This window comes from Haemaphysalis longicornis, unplaced genomic scaffold (assembly GCF_048455015.1).
Source record: "Haemaphysalis longicornis isolate Haplotype H1 unplaced genomic scaffold, Haemaphysalis longicornis Haplotype H1 scaffold_2, whole genome shotgun sequence".
NCBI lineage: Eukaryota > Metazoa > Arthropoda > Arachnida > Ixodida > Ixodidae > Haemaphysalis > Haemaphysalis longicornis.
In genome coordinates this window covers 5,502,449-5,524,110 of record NW_027526295.1, presented here as the reverse complement: position 1 = coordinate 5,524,110, position 21,662 = coordinate 5,502,449, and the positions used below count along the sequence as shown (strand labels likewise).

The 21,662-nt window shown below is 50.8% G+C and overlaps 1 protein-coding gene across 2 annotated transcripts in view; it reads right to left on the bottom strand.

Moving 5' to 3' along the window:
- Positions 1-2,896: 2,896 nt before the first annotated feature.
- LOC144168704 (DNA excision repair protein ERCC-6-like) overlaps positions 2,897-21,662 on the bottom strand; it is a 93,863-nt gene continuing 75,097 nt past the window's right edge. For both annotated transcript variants that reach the window (XM_077697640.1, XM_077697641.1), the window contains exons 19-20: positions 14,393-14,600; positions 2,897-4,877 (exon numbers count right to left, since the gene is read on the bottom strand). In XM_077697640.1, coding sequence (XP_077553766.1) covers positions 4,472-4,877; positions 14,393-14,600 — 614 coding nt within the window. In that variant the 3' untranslated portion in view covers positions 2,897-4,471. The remainder of the gene's footprint in view (positions 4,878-14,392; positions 14,601-21,662) is intronic.

The following is a 21,662-nucleotide window of genomic DNA, read 5'->3' as shown; positions in this document are numbered from 1 at the left end:
AATCGCCGATTTTTTCTGGCCGCTTGCGGCGTCCACGCGCGTATTTCAGCTGTTGTATTTTGCATGTCGTTTTCTTTTTAAGCATACTATACGAAAATAGCGTTTTCAAGAGGTCAAAATTTTGAGTGCAGTTGGCCTTTAAAGGAGCCATGAAGAGAAAACACAAGTTTGGTTCATTCAAAAGATTGTCTCGTTAGAATCATACTGACACCACTTTTAACGTAAACTTCGCTCAAATAAGCTACATAATTAGGAAAAACGGGAATGGTCATGCGACCCACCAGCTCATTTCCCGCAACAGAACCTGTGATGTCACATGGGCTAAGCTCTGCGATTGGCGGAGGCTGGCAGAAGCAGACGCAAATTAGGTAGAGCTTACAAACTAGACGAACGAGCGATTTGCGCTTAAATTTAGGGCACATTCTTTACAAAGCAATAAGAATGATGGGACAAACAGTGGAAGTTACGAAAGCACATGTAAACATAGAAGTACTGATGCGTTCTGCTGTTCGTACTGCGCACAGCATGCTTTGGTTTAGCTGCACAGCACTACGGGGCTTGGGGTTGTCGCAGACGACACTGGCCGATTGACGCAAGCAACGGTGTCTTACGTGACCCCATTTGTCGAGCGAGCACTGTTTCAGGGAACGAATATTTTCTCCCAGAACAAAAACAAGGCAGGTTTAAATGCGGGTAAAAACAAACCAAACGCTTGCCACGGTATGGTGGCGCCATCTAGGTTACGGAACGTAAAGAAACGCGGGAACAAACCAACACCGCTGTACAGGGTGGAGACAATTTTTGAACGGTCCCGTGCCGCCGCAATTGGGCCAACGGGCTCAACGCGTTATTCTTTTCGTTTCCCACGAGACCTAGCAACGCGAAACAGACAATATGATTCAAAATTCTTCAGTAAACCGCGTTGCGGCGATAATTTTAGCGCGGTTTTGACACAATGACTTGCTTCGGCGGCGAGCGAGCAACCGAACATGGCGGCGCCAGCGTTACGTGTCTCTACCCTGTACGGCGGATGCGTGAATGAAGGTACTCTAGGCTGCAGAGCGGTCGGTTCCTGTGATGCCACTTGGGACCACGAAAACGCACGATTGAGCGGGAAAATCAAAATTTTAACCTAAATTGTTTAATTTCTCAGTGAATAAAGCACCGTTTGTATCCGGACAAGCGCTGGGGGCACTATAAAACACGAAATCTTTCGAATAAAACCAACTTGCATTTTCTCTTCATGGCTCCTTTAAGCACGCTTCACCAGTTGCGAATACAAGCATTAGTGTCAAGTTGAACTCCGCAGAGTGCTTGGGATGGGCATATAGATGTCGCAGCCACTTGGAATTTGTGCATAGACGGCAAGCCTCCGAGATAAAGCTATCATCATCATTAGCCCATCCTGCCGAGAGTGAATGAAAGCATTGTGGCTGGTTATGTTCAATTCCAACCAAGCCAAACACAAGAATAAAGAAGGAACGAGCCTGTCAAAATACATACTCAAAGCAGATGCAGGAGGAAGTTTTGTTGCCTAACCAGGTTACAGGAGGCGAAAGGTACTGGAGAAAAAGAAACAAAAGAAGGAAAAGGGAAACAAAGAGAAAAGGGAAATAAAAGCCAAGCAGTAATTTTAAGCCTTGCCTATAATTTCATCAAGACTTTCCAAGTTGAAAGCACAATGGTACTCCAGGCAATAAATCCGAGCATAGATGAATAATAACTGAACTGCCACTTGTTAACCTTACGCACAGGACTACATATTAGCAGAATTTCCAAACTTGGCTCACACGGCGACCTTATCGGCTGCACTTCTCCCATGCTTGCACAGTTGGAGCTTGAGCCTCCTTGCACAAGAAGCCAGCCAGTCAGCGAATGGTTTCAGTAGTATCTTGAGTAGACATCTTTGGACAGGCAGTTGGGCTCCACCCACGGAAGTGAAGCTGCGCTCCCTGCACGGATTCTGCAGCGCCGCGTGCACAGATCGTTTCTGCGGAATAGTCAGGATACATTTCTCGGCGATAGTACTACTGCCCCGGGGGAAAAATTGCAGAAGCTACATGCGAGGTCGGATTGCGTTTGATGATGCCGTGTGCTACCTGACGACACTAGATTCGTGCACACGCTGACACTACGTCGCTCGCGTTGGCGTGACATCAAAGATAGCTACCTCGTTAGCCACGGCGCGACACGATGGAAAATACTGATGCCCACGTTTTATAACTGAGCCACCACGCCAGAATCAGAACACAAGGCTTGGCATGGAAGAAGTGAGGCACAAGTAGACAACGAACGCAGGCGCGTAAAGCCGATAGCACATGAACTGCAAGACAACGTGAAGCTTACAAAATATTAAACGACAACACTACAGTTCTAGGAGCATGTAAAAAGCGAGGCGAAGCAGCGTGCAGAAAACAATGCGTTAGGCTTACCAAGACGTGCACCAGCAAGTTCACAAAAAATACCCAATCTAAATAATTACAAGCACACCTCCCAACAAGAAAAAAGCGCCGCGCGGCAGCTGCTGTACAGGGAGATAAGAACGTAAACACTACTTTCGACTTTACGTTGCCCAAGGACGACGTAAACACTACTTTCAGCGAAAACATGAAAATGATGAGTGCTGATACTGGGGCAGTGGCAGCTAAGAGTGACGGTACTGAAAAAATGTCATGGTTACCCCACGCTTGTTCGACACAAGCTTTGCTCATGTCGTGAAAATAATAACAGCAGCAAAGCAAATAAAATTCTTAGTACGTACGTCGTTAGTATTGCTTGTGGTTCCTGATGTTTGAAATACTGGAAACAGTGGTCGTGAAGTACTCAAACGTTCAAATTGTCCACACAGCTCTTGCAAAAAAGAAAGGTGCCCAAAATGAAAGTGCCATAGACAAACTGATGGAAAAGTGTCATTTTATTTTGTTCCCCATGATAGTGGTTACAGCCAGTGAGAAGTGTGATTGCCCAGGATCACGGTGCAGCGGCAACTTTTGTCCAAGACCATGTCCTAGACGGGAACAAGCACCTGACAGGCCCACCGTTTGAGCGGCCAAAGCCCACAATGCAGGCACAGGCGAGGCGGCCACACACGCCCTCTTCCAGGCTCACCCACGGCTCGTGTGTGAGCCGCCCTGTTTTTCCCTGACCACTTTAGAGCATCTCATTGGTGCATCTCTACTAGCTTTTCACTTTTGGCTCGGGTCATGGCTTCACTTGATCACAGCACTTTTAGTGGTTACCAACTCGGGTTGAAACGATTCCGACTTACAACCTACTGACTACTTGCAATTATATTTCCAGGTTCGGCCCATTATTTACTACTTAGCTGGAACAAGAACAAAGAATCACGTTCAGTAGAATCGGCAGCTGGGCTAGGTGGTTCCTGTACGTCGTTAAACAGTGCTTGTTTCTATCGTTCTTATCTTCAAGTGTTGCTTAACAATGTACACAATTGCGCACACAAAAGAACTGTAAAAAGGTTCAATGTACAAAGACTGCATTTAAGAATAAAAAAAAGCAACCTGGCAGTTTCACCCTGAGAACACAGCAGGGAGCAGATGCTCGGCCAACTGTCCCTGGGCAACATAAGAACACGTGCAACTCGTGCCTTCCGTTCGCACATGGAACAAGAGTGGCACACAAAGATCTCCCACACTCTTGCAGTTGCGTGCTCTTTTTTGATCAATAGCTGGAGCGCCATCGGCCCCAAATTCTAGCGACGTGTCTATATCCCTGGGAACAGGGCAGCTGATGTTAACTTCAGGACAGCCGTGTCTTTCCAGAATTCTTCTCCAAGCCAACATAGGCTCGTTTAGGGGCTAGTCAGCAGAGTCTTCAATTCAAACTTAGCATGCGCTGCATACCTTAATGGGTGACAGAGACAGTAGAATGGACAAACCATACATGTTAGTGAGTGAGCTTGCAACTAGTTTGTTAAAAGTGTTGCTCGTTACATATAAGCATGCGATTCATTGTGACATGGGATCAGGGGCCACTGGATTTGTTTTTCGGCATTGCGACCTTTCTGAAGAAGAAATCTGATGGCCCATGACCCCACACGCCAGCCAATATCTTGATTCACAAAATAGAGCGCGACTTGGACAACGACGGTAAAGAAGGACGACGGGACAAGCGCTCTCATCCTTCTTTACCGTCGTTGTCCAAGTCGCGCTCTATTCTGTGAATCATAATGCACCAACTTGCCCAACAGATTTGCTTAGTGAAGCCAACATCTGGCTGAATTTGCTTCACATAGACTGCGCTAGACCATCGAATGCATATGTGTCAATGATATGCAACCACCAACACCTTCAACAAACCAGTTGCAAGTTTGTGCACCAACGTCTGTCCCTTCTACTGTCACTGTCACCTGTCAGAGCATCCAGCGCAGACTAAATCTGCATTCTCGAAGCCGAGTGTGGGGGGCACCCCCTGTCAAACAGGACTACACGCTCGGCCAGCCTGCTGCCAACTACCGAAACTCGGGCCTCAGCCTCCACAGGCCCTGGCCGTCCTCTGGCCGCCGGCCGAACTCGCAGATCTTGCTGAGAAGGGCCTTGAAGAGGGGCGCCCGGCCGGCGGCCTTGTGCCGGAAGGCAGCCAACACCTCGGCCGTAGTTGCCTGGCCGTCCACACTTGCCCCAAAGGCCACAAACGTCTGCAGGTCCGACAGGAGCTCCTCGTGCTCCGTGGCGGCCCCCAAGGCGTCCACACTGTCCGCGGCCTCCTCAGCTGGGCCACTGCTGCTGTGCAGGGGCTGGCGGGCACGAATGCAGGCCAGCAGCTCACTCGATGACGTTGAGGGCCCCGCCGATTGCTGCTGGCCGCTGCACCCAGGGAGGGCGGCACTGCCGGCCTTCTTCTGGCCAAAACGCGGCCTGCGTGGAACACACAGCCACTTTAGGTTACCGACCAACCTGTTACCAGGTTCCTGTTAATTCTACATTTCTACCTGAGGGGCATTTTTTAATGCACCTTCACGTTTGATGAACGCTTCCACGCAGGCACCGTAAAATGATTTTAGACAAGTGGGCCATGAGGCACGCCGTAGCAGAGCGACCAATTTTCACCCCCTTCGAGGAGCCTGCAGGACACCTGGTACCAAGATCCCACACCGCATGGAGCACGCATAGAGTTTCACTGTGATGGGCAAAAGTGAATTCTACTTGTCTCGTGGAAGGTACTGTGGATTGAGTCATGCAGAAAGTTTAATCTTTGTCACGGCATTTGCTACTGCACGTAAAACGCAGCGTGTTCAAATACGTGTTCAGAAATGCGTTTGGCTTCCCAGTGTGCTGGTGTGCTCACAAGTGTGCTGGTGCCACAGTGGGTGGTTATGAATTCATTGCTGGCAGGATGAGCATGGAAATGCAAGGGCTATATGCAGTGTCCTTGCCTGCGAATTAGGTGTATTGCAGCTGAGCAAACAGGGAAACGTTTGGGACGGCCAAGCTTTCCATGCCGCTTCTACAGTGTAGACCAGCTGTACCAGCGGACACTAGAAGCACAGCTGGGTGATTGTCCCATGTTCAGGCTGAAATAGCTTCTTCAAAAATACTTTTTATCCTTTGTGCCCAAAAAAGTTTGATAACTATAAAAAGTACCACTGCTGAGACTTTCGCAAATAGTTTTTGAAGAAGTCCACGTCCCACGGTATTTGGCAGCAAATGGCATGTGTACTTTGCAAACCTCCTCATCTCCGCGTCTCGTTTTTATCCAAGTGCGCACTTTTATTTCATACAGACTCCCTTGTGCGCCATGCAACTTCTGGACAGCAAACTGTGAATGAAGTGTTTTTCGGGTGAAAACCCCACGTAGTCTGGTTCCTTTGCCCACTGTTCGACTTCCCCTTGTGCCCATTGTTTCCACCGAGGTGCAAGAGGCTTTGACACCGGGGCCAAATTCCCCTCTGTTCAACAGCCTTTGTGCACTGTGCAGTCCTTTTTGCACACTGGCACTGTGCTTGCACCAGCAGCCTTCTTGGGGGTTGGTGGATCACCCCTGCGGCGGCAGCGTCATGGCCGCCTTGACATTGACGAAGACAAAGGATGGTGGAACAGAAGATTCCCCTTATGTTATTTTATGTTCCACTGTCTTCGTCAATGTTAATTTAGCGCAGTGTAAGAAGCACAAGAAGAGTGTAAAAATAAACTCGGAATATTCATTTTAATGCCCTTTTGTACACTTCGCGACGGAACTATTAGGGGCCGGTCCTATGAATTCAAGCCCGAGCCCGGCCCGGGCCCGCGGCATTGAGGCCGGGCCGGTGCAGTGCTCTAACACCGAGTGGCTTGTGGGTGATGGCCATGAACTGACGCCAAGCAACCGGATTAAGCGTGCCTCTCTGCAAGACTCGTCGGATGAGCGAAGGATGCATGGTGCACGACCCCGCCTACCATAGTGAGCAATGCTTTGAAGTGCGGAATTTCCAATGCTATGGACGGCACCGAAGACGACATGCTTTGGGCCGTCGAGAGCGAGAAGGAGTCATCCGACAGCGACGACGAGCGATAATGTGCCGCCGGTGCCGCCCAACGGCGCTGCCCTGGACCGTCTTGCCAGCGATAACAGGCACATTTCATTGTGTGCCACCTTTGGAACAAACCTTGCTTGTTCCAAGTGAGAAAAAGCTGAATTTTTGTATCAAATAATCAAAGTTTAGTGCGCGTTACAATCGAGGACATAGCACTTTTTTCCCCTTTAGACTGCGAAAAACAGGTGTGTGTTACAATCGAAGGCATGTTATATTCGAGTAAATACGGTAGGCTAATTTTCCATGCCTCGACACAGAGTTCCTTTTCTTGAAATGACACGAACGTGCATGAAACTTCATGAGGAATGTTTCAATCTCAGTTTACAGCAGTTCTCGTAACGCTAATTTTGAGAGAGAGAGAGAGAGAGAGAGAGAGAGAGAAACACTTTATTAAAATCGGGCCCTGTTAGGCGGGGCGGGTGGCCAGCAGCCGCAGCTGCTCAGCGACCTTGGCTGCTCTGTCCGTCAGGGCTTGTTGCGTCAGGTCAGAGCAGCCCAGCGCCGCCTCCCATAGCTCCGGGGTGGTGATTGGGGGTAGGGGGTCGTCGGGACAGGCCCACATGTGGTGCTGCACAGTGGCCTTCGCGCCGCATGATGTGCAGTTGGGAGAGGAGAATAGGGAGGGGTGAATACGGTGAAGGAGAGCTCTGTTGGGTAAAGATTCTGTTTGTAGGAGTCTCCAGAGTCGTTCTTCCGTGTAGCTGAGGGAAGGGTGGGCGGGGGGGTATCGGAGGCGAGAGGGGCGGTAATACATGGTGATGTCGTGGTAGTCCAAGAGGCTGTCACAAGCTGACCTGGCTCCGTGGGAAGCAATGGGGCTGGGGTATGCCCGGGAGGTGAGCGCTCGGGCTGTTGCATGAGCTGCCTCATTGCCTCCAAGCCCAGTGTGGGCAGGAGTCCAGATCAGTTCTACTTGTGTGGTGGGTGGATTTTGCATAAGAAGTTTTAGGGCCTGGGGTGAGATGGCACCCGCAGCAAAATTTCGAATGGCTGTTTTCGAATCGGATATAATGAATTCAGGGGTCGGCCGGTGCGACAGGGCTAGTGCGATTGCCGCCTCTTCCGCCGTCGCAGGTTCCGAGGTACGAATTGTAAGGGAGTTGATTGGGGGGGCGTTGGGGGCATTAATGATCGCCAGTGCGAAAGAGGTCTTGTGCCGGTACTCGGCGGCATCTACGTACACCGTGGCGGGCCGTATGGGATAGCGTTCTGCTAAGGCTCCAGCTCGTTGCTCTCTGCGGCGCTGGTGAATATGAGGAAGCATATTGCGGGGTAGGGGACGTACTTTGAGGCAGGAGTGGGTTTCAATGTGTATGGGGAGTTTAGGATCTCTAATAATAGGTGCATTTAGCTGTAGGCGTTGAAGGAGGTGTTTGCCGGGGTTAGTTTTGGCTAGGCGGCTTAGTTGGCTCATCCGGTGCGCCTCTATCAGCTCTTGGGCAGTGTTGTACACCCCTGTTCCTTCTAGTCTGGCAGTGGAGGTGCCGGGTGGGAGTTGCAGAGCAGCTTTGTATATTGTGCGGATAAGGCAATTGATTTTGGCCAGTTCTGAATTGCCTTGGAAGACCGGACCACGCCGCTCGCACTGCTAGGCCTAACCAGGCCTAGCACCGCGGCTGTACTCGCCCCCAGCACGCCAGGCGGCCAGCTGCTCCCTGATGCTCGTCGCCCGCCCCGCCGCTATGGAAAGCGAAGTTGTCGGTGAACCCATCACCCCGGACGAACTGCTTCAATTTGGCTGGAAAAGTATACGAAGCAAGCAGCAAGCTCTCCGTTGTACCGAGAGACAATCCCAACAGGCAAGTCTCCCAGCAACCTCTACAAGCTCTCTATGCAAAGGCCGCAAAAAGCCCCTGCGTCGAATAACTCCAGTCGAACCCCTCCCTGCGACTGACGTCAAGATTGTTTTGCGTCCGAGAGGCGGACTAGCCCTCGCCAAGCTCTCCCTTGCGGTTCTGGCGGATACAATTCAACAGCACGCAAATGTTGAACCCAATGGTGAGGATCAAATACGCATTCAAGCCAAATCCAACTTCATCGTAATAAGTACTCCCTCGGAGGCACGTGCAATGAATTATTCTAGAATCTCCTCCCTGCTCATTGGGGAACATCGGTATGACGTCGCGGCTCACGTTCCGGCCCCCGCAAATACCTCCTTGGGCATAATCTTCAATATCCCAGAAACGGACACTCCTGAACAAATCGCTCACAGCATCATCAATTATAACCCCCACTTGAAAATCCTCGACGTCCGTCGACTGAACAGCTCCAACATGGCCCAAATACTTTTCGATGGACCTCACGTCCCGTATTGGGTTCGGTACCGGGCCGCCACCTATCGCTGCCGACCCTTCCGGCGCAAAACCGAAGCCTGCATCACCTGTTGGAAAACGGGTCATCGCCAGGACGTGTGCCCTACCCAACAAACTGTACCCCGCTGTTCTCGCTGTGGCGCTACCAACGCTCATGAAAATCACCCCTGCAACCCACGCTGCACAGTGTGTGAAGGAAGCCACCTTACAGGTATGGCGGATTGCCGGCGCCGCTACCAGGCCAAACCACGGATGCTCTCCTACGCAAAGCCGCGTCCCAAAGCCACCCTCCACTACTTGATTCCTTCCCCCCACTACAAGCCCAAGACCGCAAGTCCGCAACGCACAAGTCAACAGGCAGCAGGACTCCCTCTGATCCCATGCGCCAACTCCTCAAGTCACCCTCTGGCTCACAGTCCCAGAAGGTGAGCAGCCCAAGCGCCCCTACCAGCTCCCAGCCCCCACACGCTTCCCAAAACCCCCCTGTAGGTACATCCATAGCAGACGTACTTAGAGAACTGCAGACTATCCGCGCTGAAATCACATCTCTCAGAGAGGAAAACGCTGCTCTCAAGCGCGAAAACTTTTTGCTAAAAAATCACTCTCACTCAGCTCCCCTTTCCCAGCAGGAGAACTCAACCTCCCCACCACAAAAACGGAAAGCCTGCTCCGTCTCCCAAGATGAACTTCAGGACCAGCCTCCTCAGCAGCTAGAGGAACGTCTCGGGAGGCTAGAACATACTCTGGAAGAACAGAAAGCGGAGTACACTAATCTCCACCAACCCTTGCTTAGCAACCAGGTGGCCATGCAGGGAACCATAGAGGCAATAAGAGCGGAAATGCATAGTTACCTCCAGCGAATTATTACCACCATCAACGTTCCGGTAGCCCCAGTATTAGACGTCCCCATTACAGATGCCCCCATCCCATAAAGAATTCTTAGTCTGGCAGTGGAATTGTCGCGGCCTCCAACGGAAACGCGCCAACTTACAGATGCTAACTGCCTCGTCCGACCAACCCCCCTCAATAATAGCCCTACCTGGTCCCCACGCCAAACTAGGTGGCTACCAATCCTTCCAAGACCCCCGTAACCCATACACCGCAATCTTAGTGCACCGTAACGTCCCAGCCAAGCGAGTGCACTTTGACAGCGTTCCTATCCCTCACGACATGGTCGTCATTTACTCCAAAACTCCGTCCTCTCCCCGACTACACGTGCTCAACATATACACCGGCCCCAAAGAATACACGCACACTTTCAACAAACTTTTTTCGCTAGCCAAGAGAGAGGCACAAAGCCACCCCCTCAAAGTAGTAGGCGACTTTAACGCCCAACATACAGCTTGGGGTTATCCTACAATCTCGAAAAAAGGCCGCCTACTTTGGGAACACCTTCGCTCGCACAGGCTCACACTAGAAACCCCTCCTGACATACCAACCAAACTTGGCAATAGTGTGCAACGAGACACAACACCAGATCTCACTCTTACCCATCGCATATCCAATGCACACTGGCACAACATGGACCACACTCTTGGAAGTGACCATTGCATCATCCAGCTCACCATCCCCCTTCAACACACTTATGCCCCCCAACACAAACAACAATACATAACAGACTGGCACGCCTTCAGGACCACTCGCAACGAACAACTGACTGAATCCTCTACAGTACAGTCCCTGGATACATGGGTAGCCGACCTCCTTCGAGACAAAAAAGCCCACGACCAACCGCTTGACCCTGACATCCCGGCTGAAATGGTAGACTCCCGTCTCAAAAATATATGGACTGCACTAAGCAGCCTTCGGCGAAAATGGCGGACAAATAAACATAAGTGCCTCAGGAAGAAAATTACAGAGCTAAGTCACAAAACGAAAAAGTACGCAGCAGAACTAGCCTCAGCCCGATGGGGAGAAATCTGTGACAAGCTCAGAGGTACCCTTACCATGAAGCGCACCTGGTCCCTCCTCCATCACCTCATCGATCACCATAAATCCAAAACTGCTCTGACCAACCGCATGGCCCAGCTTGTCCACTCCTACCCAGGTACCCCACAACAACTCCTCTCTTCGCTTCAAGAAAAATACATCCCTACTGGCGACCGTAACCCCCTACCAGACTACCAAGGAACACCCAACGCACTCCTCGTCGCGGATACAACTGAAGCAGAGGTCTGAGCCACTCTTCTCACTCTCAAAACCAGTTCGGCTCCTGGGAGAGACGGAGTAACTAAAAAAATATTACGCAACCTTGATGACAACTCCATTACAACACTCACACACCTCTACAACAAACACTGGAAAGAAGGCACACTACCAGCGTCATGGACACATGCGAACATTTCACTCATCCCCAAGCACGGAAAATCGTTAAGCTTAGATCACCTCCGGCCGATTTCTCTCACCTCCTGCATCGGAAAAGTGCTTGAACATATCATACATGCCAGACTCACCAAACACGCAAACCAAACCAACCACCATGTTCGGTTTCCGTGCCGGACTCTCGACAAATGATGTACATCTCCAACTCTACCACAACATCATTTCTTCTCCCCAACAGTCTGACACAGCAGCGATTTTAGCACTAGACCTCACGAAAGCCTTTGACCGGGTCTCACATCAATCAATCCTCAATGGCCTTTCCTCTATCTCCCCTGGCTTACGAACGTACAATTACGTTAAAGCTTTCCTTTCCTCGCGGACTGCAACCCTCCGATTAGGCACCTTAGAATCAGGCGAGCTTCACCTACCCCCAGTAGGCACTCCGCAAGGAGCTGTGCTATCCTCTCTCCTTTTCAATATAGCCCTCCTTCATATTCCAAAGGCTCTAGATTGCATTCCCAACCTACACTTTAGCCTCTATGCAGACGACACCACACTTTGGACAAGCGGAGGTAGTGACGCACAAGTAGAGGAGACTCTCCAAGCAGCAGCGTCAGCCGTGGTTGAGGGAGGCACTATAGCCGGCCTACAATGTTCCCCATCTAAATCAGAACTACTTCTCCTCAATCCGAAGCGCGCAAACCGCACAACTCCTAACATCCAAATCTACATAGATTCAAAGCCTGTGCCAGTTGTCCCACAAATCAAAATCCTCGGCCTAGTCATAAACCGTAATCGTTCAAACACAGAGTACATCAAGCGCCTTTCTTCACATGTTTCCCAAACCATCGGACTCCTTCGCCGCATCGCTTCCAAAAAACATGGGCTTAAGGAAGCAGATAGGCTCCGCCTCGTTCAAGCATTCGTTATTAGCCGGATCACCTATGCTCTCCAGTACCTCCTCCCCTCTAATTCAGAACTGGCCAAAATCAATTGCCTTATCCGCTAATTTTGAAGCACTTATGGTGGAGATCACCACCTAAGAAGAAAAGTGACCCCATAGAGCTAAAGCTACAGAATAGCTTTGTTATTTCTGCCTTATGCGAGCCTTTTATTTTTCTACAAGAGCATGTTTCAGAAATGATAAATTCCAGTTTTCTTACAGGGAATCACTAAACATTCGCTCGTAATTTGAAAATATTCACTTCGATATGCAACTGTTTCAATTTGCTTTGAAACTAAAAATCACTGTTTGCACAGCGCTAGCAATGAGCTCTAAACAAACGAGGAAAAGTAACGCACTAAAACAGTGGTTTCAGGTGCATGAGAGCTGAATGCTGGCAGGAGCTTGAAAACCAACTTACCGTATAATGCGGAATATAGGTCGAGATTTTTTACAGAAAAATGTGCCGAAAAGTCACCCCTCGACCACCTATATTGCAGTCACTGGCAGTTGTCCTGTGGCGACCGGGCAGCCCATTGAGCCCATCCACACCGCAAGGGCACCATCGCCACCACCATCAATCGTATGCGACGCCATCTTTGTTTTGTTGCTTCTCTCACTGTCGGCGAATGTGACCGTGCTATTTTCTTCTTGCTCAAAATGAGTTTAGGCACTTGGTGCGAGTTCACAGCAGCATTTAAAAGAAAAGTTGGGGGTTTTCCAAGGCCAATGACGTGTCCGCCTTGCGCCAGTTCGGAATCACCAAAAGAAGTATTGCTAGCGGCGTTAGCTGAAGGGGCAGCTCTGGGTATGCAACGCTCGGAAGGCATCATTTCATGGGCGCTGCTCTGTGCACCTGTGCTGCTCTACAAAAGGGGCAAATTTTGTCCGCTAGCGTCGTGCGATGTCTCTACAAATGGATACCCCAAGATGTTTGCTGACCGCCTGCACAGACTGGCTGTCGCTCCGGTCTGCACACGAGTGTCCCATGCTTTGCCCTCGCTTCACGATGACATTGTCTTGCGAGTGTTTAAGTGCCTGGACTGCACCCAAGACGACCTGTTGTGTGGACGACAGCGAGCCAGAAGCAGTCGTCCGACGATACTTCAGACAGTTTTAAATGAGTAATCTGAGACGAAACAAGTTATAGTCTCAATAAAAACATGGTTGTTACCTAATTATTTTTTAGGCATTTTTCGGCTACAAGGTAAGGCGGTCGACCTATATTCCGCCTCGACCTATATTCCGCATTATACGGTAGTATGTCTTCCCCCCCTTTCCATGACAGGATACCGTTTCCTGGTGCAAGCTTTCCTGCCCTCCCCAGGTGCCTTGCAAACAGAATTGTGAACTTGGTGGCCTTTCAAGCCAGTGCATGTACAGAGGGCAACATGCCCGAGTACAGCACCGCTTTCCTACTTTCAGCCCTATGCTGCCTCATCCGAGCAGGATCGAAAGAAAACTACTGCAGCATTCTGAAGTCTACGCCCACCCCTCTTGTCCCCAACATGTTCATCAAAAGTCTGTTTTAGCAGTTCCCACATAAACCCCGCTACAACGAAACTGGCGGGACGCGTGAAAAATTTCACTAAAGCGGAAATTCTCCGAGCTGAAATATGCCCTAATAAACCACAAAAGGGCACGAAAAATACCCCCCATACGTTATCCACATCATTGACTGCATAACGCAATCTTTAGAAAAAGTGGTGCGCAATTACATCATGTTTCTTTGGATAACAAACGTGCCTACAGCAGAATTTTCGTTGAAGCGGAGTTCTCGACCGTGGTCACACTCGCTGTTGCAGGCAAGCGTGTTGTGCACTGCACAAGTACAGCAGCGTCACTTCTTCTGGTTTGCCAGCCAGCACAGTCGAGGAGGTGGCACGTCTGGCCCCATCATTTCTTTCCGGAATCTCAGAGGCTGCCGGAAGTGAATTTCCCAGAAATCAATGAGTCTTGCTAACAGGTGGGCTAGTAGGTATTTCGACAATCTTCATGCACAACACTGATTTAAAGTTTCGCTGAAAAAGTTGACTGCCATCAGAACAAACGGGATGAAGTCACTTAAATGAGAGAAGATGAGAAACTGTGAGTGTGCCTGTTTTATGTTTGTTCTGATGGTTTCCGAGTCACTTCTTCTGTGACCTGTGCACTGTGCATGAAGAACCTTCCCAGCAGGCAATAACAATGCCACCTTGCAGGCATCACTGAAAGGACTTGCGCTAGGAAAAGCGTGGGCTCAAAGCAGCACCCTGAGGCATGCCATGGTGGCCCAGGACCCACCTGAGTGCGGCCGAAGGTGCTCCTGAAGAACCATGGGCCCCCGTCCAAGTGGGCACCCCCGAGGCGGCCGAGAGACAGCGGCGCCGGGACGCACGCAGCCGCTGCACAGCCTCCCGGGCTACCCGCTCCGCCTCCCCTTCCACCAGCGTGTAGTCCGGATCCGCCGACTCCATGATCACGTCGTGCCTCATCGCCGAGTGCACGCCTCCTGCGCACAATATCTCATTCGTATGGTGAGCATATATTTTGGGCCATCCGTGATTCTTCTTGTGCACCACAGGAAGAACTGCATGAATAGCCATCCACTAGCGGGACCAATCTCTCACCTGTACACACTCATCACAATTATCATCGCGGATGGCTCGTTCTGTGCAGCAGCTTAGTAGAAGGGGCATCCCTCGGAGCTACTATTCCCTCGCACAAGTGTACTTTCGCCTTGCAGTGCTATACATACCCTCCTCAGGGACCAGTGGCACCAGGATTAACACACACGTAAAAAAAAAACACCCTTGTAGCAACACTGTTGTGAACAACAAGTGAGCCACATGGCCAGCAGGAACAACAACTTAAAGGGACACTGAAGTGATATGTAAACATTGCGGGATTACTTGCGCAAATTGTAGTCCGGAGTCCCCAGGCCATGTTTCGACCACCCTGGGCGCGTTTACGCGATTTTATTTAGTAGAAAAATTAATTCGAAAATGCTGTCCTCCTCTCTTTACGCTCGCCCATTTTCTGCGGCGTTTTCGTGTGACGTCAGGAGGGGATGAGCTGGCAATTGGCTGCGTTACTGCACGGCTCCCCGGCCTTCAGACAGAGTCAGTCGGCCCAGCGTTTCGTCCGCCGGCCGCCGACGGGTCGTCGCAATTCGTTCGCTCAGTTGAAACGAAGCCAGGACACGTTTGTGAATGGAAGAATCTGCCTTTCTTTACTTGGTTAGTTTGTACACTGTATCTAGCTCCAAGTCAAGGTCGCTTCACACAAGCGCTGCACAAGCGCACATGCGACGCTTCGGTGACTGGTACGCCAGTAGGAAAATATAAGGCCTCTTTAAGGCGAGGGAAGAGTCAGCGAAGTCAATATAGGTACTAAGGAAATAAAATCAACTGATATTTTTACCGTACAGCGTACTAGGGTGCGGGAAGCACTTTTTTGCGCTGGGCGAACAAGCACAGCGGTCAGCAGCACGACTACGCATCTGCGAACGCTTTTCCGTCTACGAAATGCAATTGCTAGACATGAGCTATTGTGGAAACTCGGGCGACGCTTACTGCACGAGCGCAATACAACAAATAGTCACCTAAGCTGCTTGAAATGCCAAAACTAAATAAAAGTGTAAACTGGTTGTACAATATATACCCTATATTACCAAGGCCAGCAGAGCCCGTCCCCGTGGTCTAGTTGTCTGGGGCGCTAGGTATGCAAGTATTTTGCAAGTCACGAGTTCGAATCCCCGCGGGCACGTGCTTTTTTTTTTTTTTTGTAAGTTAACTTTTTCGTTTTCTGCCGATGTTTTCTACATTGAGTTCACCTTTTTTTGGGCCGCAACGTTCATGGCTCCACGAACTAGTTCACAGAACGCGCGCAGGCTGGCACTGGCGCGCTAGCGAGTTCTCGTTGGCGTGCTGTTGCCATAAGCACAGACTGCTTGCGGGCAGTGGGCACAGGCCAGAATGAACAGACCCTTGGCCTGGTGCGAACACGCTTTTTACGGTACAGGCATGAGTGAGGCAAGCTCCAAATATGGGGGAAAAGCGCATGACATTTGGGCGTCTGCGGGTACGCGGAGGGCGTCCATGCACTGCGTAGGCCTCGGCTAGTGAATGCTACGATTCCAAGCCGTCCTGGGAGGCTTATCTTTATGCATTTTTACAGGTGACAACATGGCAGAAGCGCGGTACGATGATTACTGAGTTATTGAGAATGCCCATCCAACAACGCCACCGGTTGTGTTTTACAGAACCGAAACCGAAACCGAAACTTGTTTGGTTGCTCACCTTGGGCATCGTCCAATCACGGTGCGGCTCCTCCTAACGTCACAGCTTTAGTTGGTGCGGCCGCCGCAAACCGCGCATGGTAGTTTTTCTTCTTTCGCGCTTTATAAAATAATTACCGATTTGTCAACCGGATAAACGATGAAAAGTGTGCTAATTTGAGCCAGTCTACGCAGTGCAAGCAAAAACGGGAGCTTGATAAATTCACTTCAGTGTCCCTTTAAAGGAAGTGATAACAAAGAAGATGCAAGAAGCGTAGAAACAGCAAAAATTCTCAAACGAGAAATTGCAATACTACATCAATAGACATACTCATTCCCAGATATCCGCATTCATTTACCCATGTCTGAGATCGAGCATCACCAAAGCATCACCACAGAAACCGAACTTTGTTACGCACTTACTCTCAATACAAAAACTCAACAAAATAAGGCTCAATTTTCAAATCGGGAAACAGAGGGAGTGTTTACTTGAGTTTATACTTGAGTGTTTACTTGAGTTTATGAGTTTATTCCCTTCAACTTTCTGTGGACAGGTGGCAGGCTCGTCAACTCGCCCCATGCTTGTGCCCATTTGCCGCCCCAGGGCAGGGGGCCAGCCGTGGACCGGTTTTTTGACACACGGGAAAGCCTATGGGAAGTTTCACAACTAGTGCACCTTCAGTGACTGTGTGTGTTGATTGTGTTGATTGATGCAGGGTACCATCAACTACAGAGTTTCATACCAGGGTCTGGGGCCAGTGCCCTGGTGCACTGCACTTCCGCCATGTACAGGGCAGGAAAAACGCCCCCCTTGTCCTTGGCAGAGCTCACGAGCAGGCTCTCAAGTCCCAGTGATTACCTAAAGCCCTCTCATCAATAGCCCTGAAAGACAGATATATCTGTCAGGTATGTTACTTCGAAGCTTGCAGGGACACTGAAGTGATTTGCAAACACTGCAGGATTACTAGCGCACACTGTGGTCTGGAGTCTGTAGGCCATGTTTCAACCTCCCGCTGCATTTACGCCACTGCATTCGCTAGAAGAATCAGTTAAAGCTGCCCCCCCCTCTTGCCGGGTTCCCATGACGGTTCACACGACGCTCAAGCAAGGCCGCTTGGCTTGACTGCGCTACTGCACGGCTCTGACAGAATCCCAGCATTTAGTCGGCCAGCCGCTGGCGTGTCATCGCAAGGCGTTCTCTCACTTGAAACTAAGCCACCACATGTGTGTGCCTGGAAGAATGTGTCTTTAGCTTGTCAGTTTGTAGACAGTATCAAGCTCTAAGCCCAAGTAGCTCCACACAAGCGCACATGTGATGCTTTGTCGACTGGTGTGCTGGTAGAAAAATCTGAGGCCAATCGAAGGCGGGAGAAGAATCAGTGAAGCTAATGCAGGTACTGAGGAATCAAAATCAACTGTTACTTTTATTGTACAGCATAAAACCAGGGTGCGGGAAGCACTTTTCGCGCTGGGTGAACCAGCACAACAGCCAGCAGCACGACCACACATTTGTGATTGCTTTTGTCCCTAAGGAATGCAGTTGCTACAGACGAGGTATATTCAGGGGAATTTCGGCGATGTTTAACGCACAAGCGTTATTCAAGAAATAGTTATCTAAGCTCCTTGGAGTACTAAAACTAAATAAAAATGTAAACAGGCTATACAATATATACCGTAATTACCCGATTCTAACGCGCCCCCGATTCTAACACGCACCCGATTTTCCTGGCAAAAAAACCGAAAAAACTTGCACCTCCGATTGTAACGCGCACGGAACTTTGTGAGCAAGAAAAACGAATGTGATAGAAACGGACGATTTATTTCCCGAAGTAATCTCACTTATCTCACTCCTCGTCGCTCTCCGCTGACCACATCTCGTCCTCGGTGCCGTCAAGCGCGTTCGCGATGCCACACTTCTGAACGAACGTTCAACCATGGTCGATGGGATCATGGCCCACGCCTCGCACGCCCATCCCGCAAGCTTCTCCAGAGGCGCACGCTTCAGGCGACTGCTCGTTTTGAACGCGAGAGAGCCGCTGCTGCCATTTCTGTTATCAAGTGCGCAAGTGGAACGATTTGACTATTTGTGTGAACGCCGATAGAAAAGCCTAGGCGCCCAGGCTTGTTGCGTCCGAAAAATCGTTGCTAAAAGCTTTGGCGCCATCTTGAGATGGGGATTGCGATGGGTGGGACGACATTTCCACTGTTTCGACAGTTTCGGTTTGGTATCCGATTCTAACGCGCATGCGATTTTTCGACCTATTTTTCCGGAAAAAAAGAGCGCGTTAGAATCGGGTAAGTACGGTACTCCGAATTTATATATAAATACGTTATACAATATTGTTGCGGAGCAAGGAAAACGCTTATTCACAAGTAGTAAACGAATGTGTCTCTAATGGCAGATAATTAGGAAGGCAAATTCGGACAGGCAGCTAGGTCTTTCAGCTCGTGCACACGCTAGTCCACAAGAGCGTCTTCTTCTTCCTCAACGGATAGCCAGGCTGCCGCACAACCATGGCCCATGCCCACTTTGGGGGATTGCGCTCTTTGCAATTCGAGTATCTGGCCAGCTCATTTCTCGGCTAGCTCATTTCTCTAATAAGTTCCACGCGGCATAGCTCCCCCGCAGGATAAGCACCGACTCGGTGCTGTGCGGCTGCAATGTGGAAGGTAAATCAGGGGAGTGGTACGGCTTGAGGCGGGCAACGTGGACGATGTCACTCCGAGGTTCAGAGCTGGAAGGGACGATGGGGACGATTTCATACGTAACGTCCGTAACTTGACGTAGTACTTTGTAAGGGCCAGCATAGCGGGAAAGCAGCTTCTCAGAAAGTCCCACACGGCGAGTCGGACACCATAGTAAGTCGAGGGACCCTGGTGAAAAGTGCACGACACGGTGACGTTCATCATATCGGTTCTTCTGGCTGATTTGTGAAACGGCGAGGTGGGAACGGGCAAGCTGACGTGCTTCGTCGGCTCTTGCGATGGCTTCGTGGACATATTCGGTGCACGGGTGGGTGGCGGGAGGCAGAATGGTATCAAGCGGCATGGCCGGTTCCCTCCCGTAGAGAAGGTAAAAGGGTGAGAAGCCTGCAGTGTCGTGACGGGAGGAATTATACGCGAAAGTGACGAAAGGCAGCGCAATGTCCCAGTCGCTGTGGTCACTAGACACGTACATTGCAAGGAACTGGCGACGCGTGCACAAACAACCACCGAGTCCTACGTGTCTTATATCCAGGACGTCCCTCTGCATGAAGGCTGATGCCCAGATGACAGAGGCCAACAAAGTAGGCCATGTGCTCAAAGGAATCGCGGATGACACTTTTCACTTGCTGCTCTGCAAAGACTGCACCACTGCCAGCGCTATTATCAAAGAATGTCAGAAGTTTGAGCAGGCCAAAAGCCGCTGCATCACAGCGCCGTTCACCCGACTGCCGAAAACCGCTCCAACATCTTCGTGCGAGGACCCCGTACCCTCTCGCCGACAGTCCCCGTCTGACGTTGGCCGAGATGCTCCTGAGGGTCTGACGCGCGTCATACGACGCGAGCTCGAGGCAATGGCACCAGCCTCCCTATTTCAGCACGCATCTCAGAGCAGCCACCCGTCCATCCCGCTTATACAAGCCGTCGTACGTCAGGAGATCGAAAACCTGGGCATACGCTCCGTCTGCGCTGTGGACCATCCCGGCCACCACGAGACCCCTTTCCGAACGGCAAGCCGAAATACTTATCCACGTCCAATTACAGGAATCCAGCCGAATGGAGGACGAGGGACGACAGGCCGATCTGCTTCAACTGCCATAGGGCTGGCCATGTTGCTAGATACTGCCAAAGCCGTCCTCTTCGGCCTACCTGTCGCCCCTACCCGGATTTCCAGTACGCCAACGATGCCCCCCGTTCGTTCTCGCCTCGACGCCAGCCACACGATGCCGCCCGAATTTCGCCCTCTCGCATCGACCGCTCACCGCCCCCGCAGCGTCGCCAATCGCGCTCCCTGCCGTTTCGCCGCTCGTCCTCTCCGACCCCTTACGCCACTTTGCCGGAAAACTAACAGATGCAGCGCCTGGAGGTGACGCTGCATTGACGACCAGCCTCAAAATCCTCTACTGCCGTTACCTGCAGGGAAGAATTTACTCGACGTTTCTGTAGATGGCGTCCCTGTACGTGCCCTTATTGACACTGGAGCCCAAATTTCTGTGATGAACTCTAATCTCCGCCGCCAACTTCGAAAAGTCCTCACACCTGCCCCAACCAGTGTCATACGTGTTGCCGACGGACGCATGCCGGTCGTCTCTGGGCTGTGCACTGCTTGCGTAGAAATTTCCGGCCACCAAATCCCCGTCCAGTTCACTGTCCTTGAAAAGTGCCCCCACGACGTTATACTTGGTCTCGACTTTTTGTCAGAACATGCTGCCCTCATAGACTGCTCCTCCGGTGTCCTCCGTTTAGAGCTGCCTCTTTTGTCAACAGCGGGTGACGAACCAGGGCCACGCTTTTATTGCGAAAGAAGCGTTCGTCTGCCGGCAAAAACCGTGACATTGGTGCCCTTGTCATCGCGGCCGCCCGTGCCTAATGGTCAATACGTCGTTTTGCCTATACGCTCAGTGCTACTCGAGCGCGACGTCACTCTTCCCCACACCGTAGTGACAATTACTGATAATGTGATCAGCCTCCCTTTTGTGAACTTTGGCCTGTCAACGCAAGTGCTGCCCCAGGGTATTTCGCTTGCAACCCTTTGCCCTTTGGACGGTGACCAATTTTCCCCTCTATCGGCGGACGCACCATCGAGCCCTTTCAACGAGACCCCTGCGAAGCCTAGGCAGGAAGACGCGCTCGTGGGCATGATTGCCTCCGGACTTCCAGCAGCCGAAGCTGAAGGGCTCTACCGCCTTTTGGAGTCCTATAAAGACATATTTCACTTGGGTGACCGCCCGTTGGGCCAGGCTTCTGCTGTCAAGCACCGGATAAACACTGGTGATGCAAACCCAATCCGCAGGCGGCCGTACTGTGTGTCGCAGGCTGAACGGCTCGTGATACAGCAAGAAGTCGACAAGATGCCCGACAAAGACATCATAGAGCCTTCGTACAGCCCATGGGCATCTCCCGTCGTACTCGTAAAAAAGAAGGATGGCAACTGGAGGTTTTGCGTTGATTACCGACACCTAAACAAGATAACAAAGAAAGATGTTTACCCTCTACCGCGCATTGACGATGCCCTTCATTGTCTCCATGGAGCCAAATATTTTTCATCAATAGACCTACGATCAGGCTATTGGCAAATTTCAGTGGACGAAA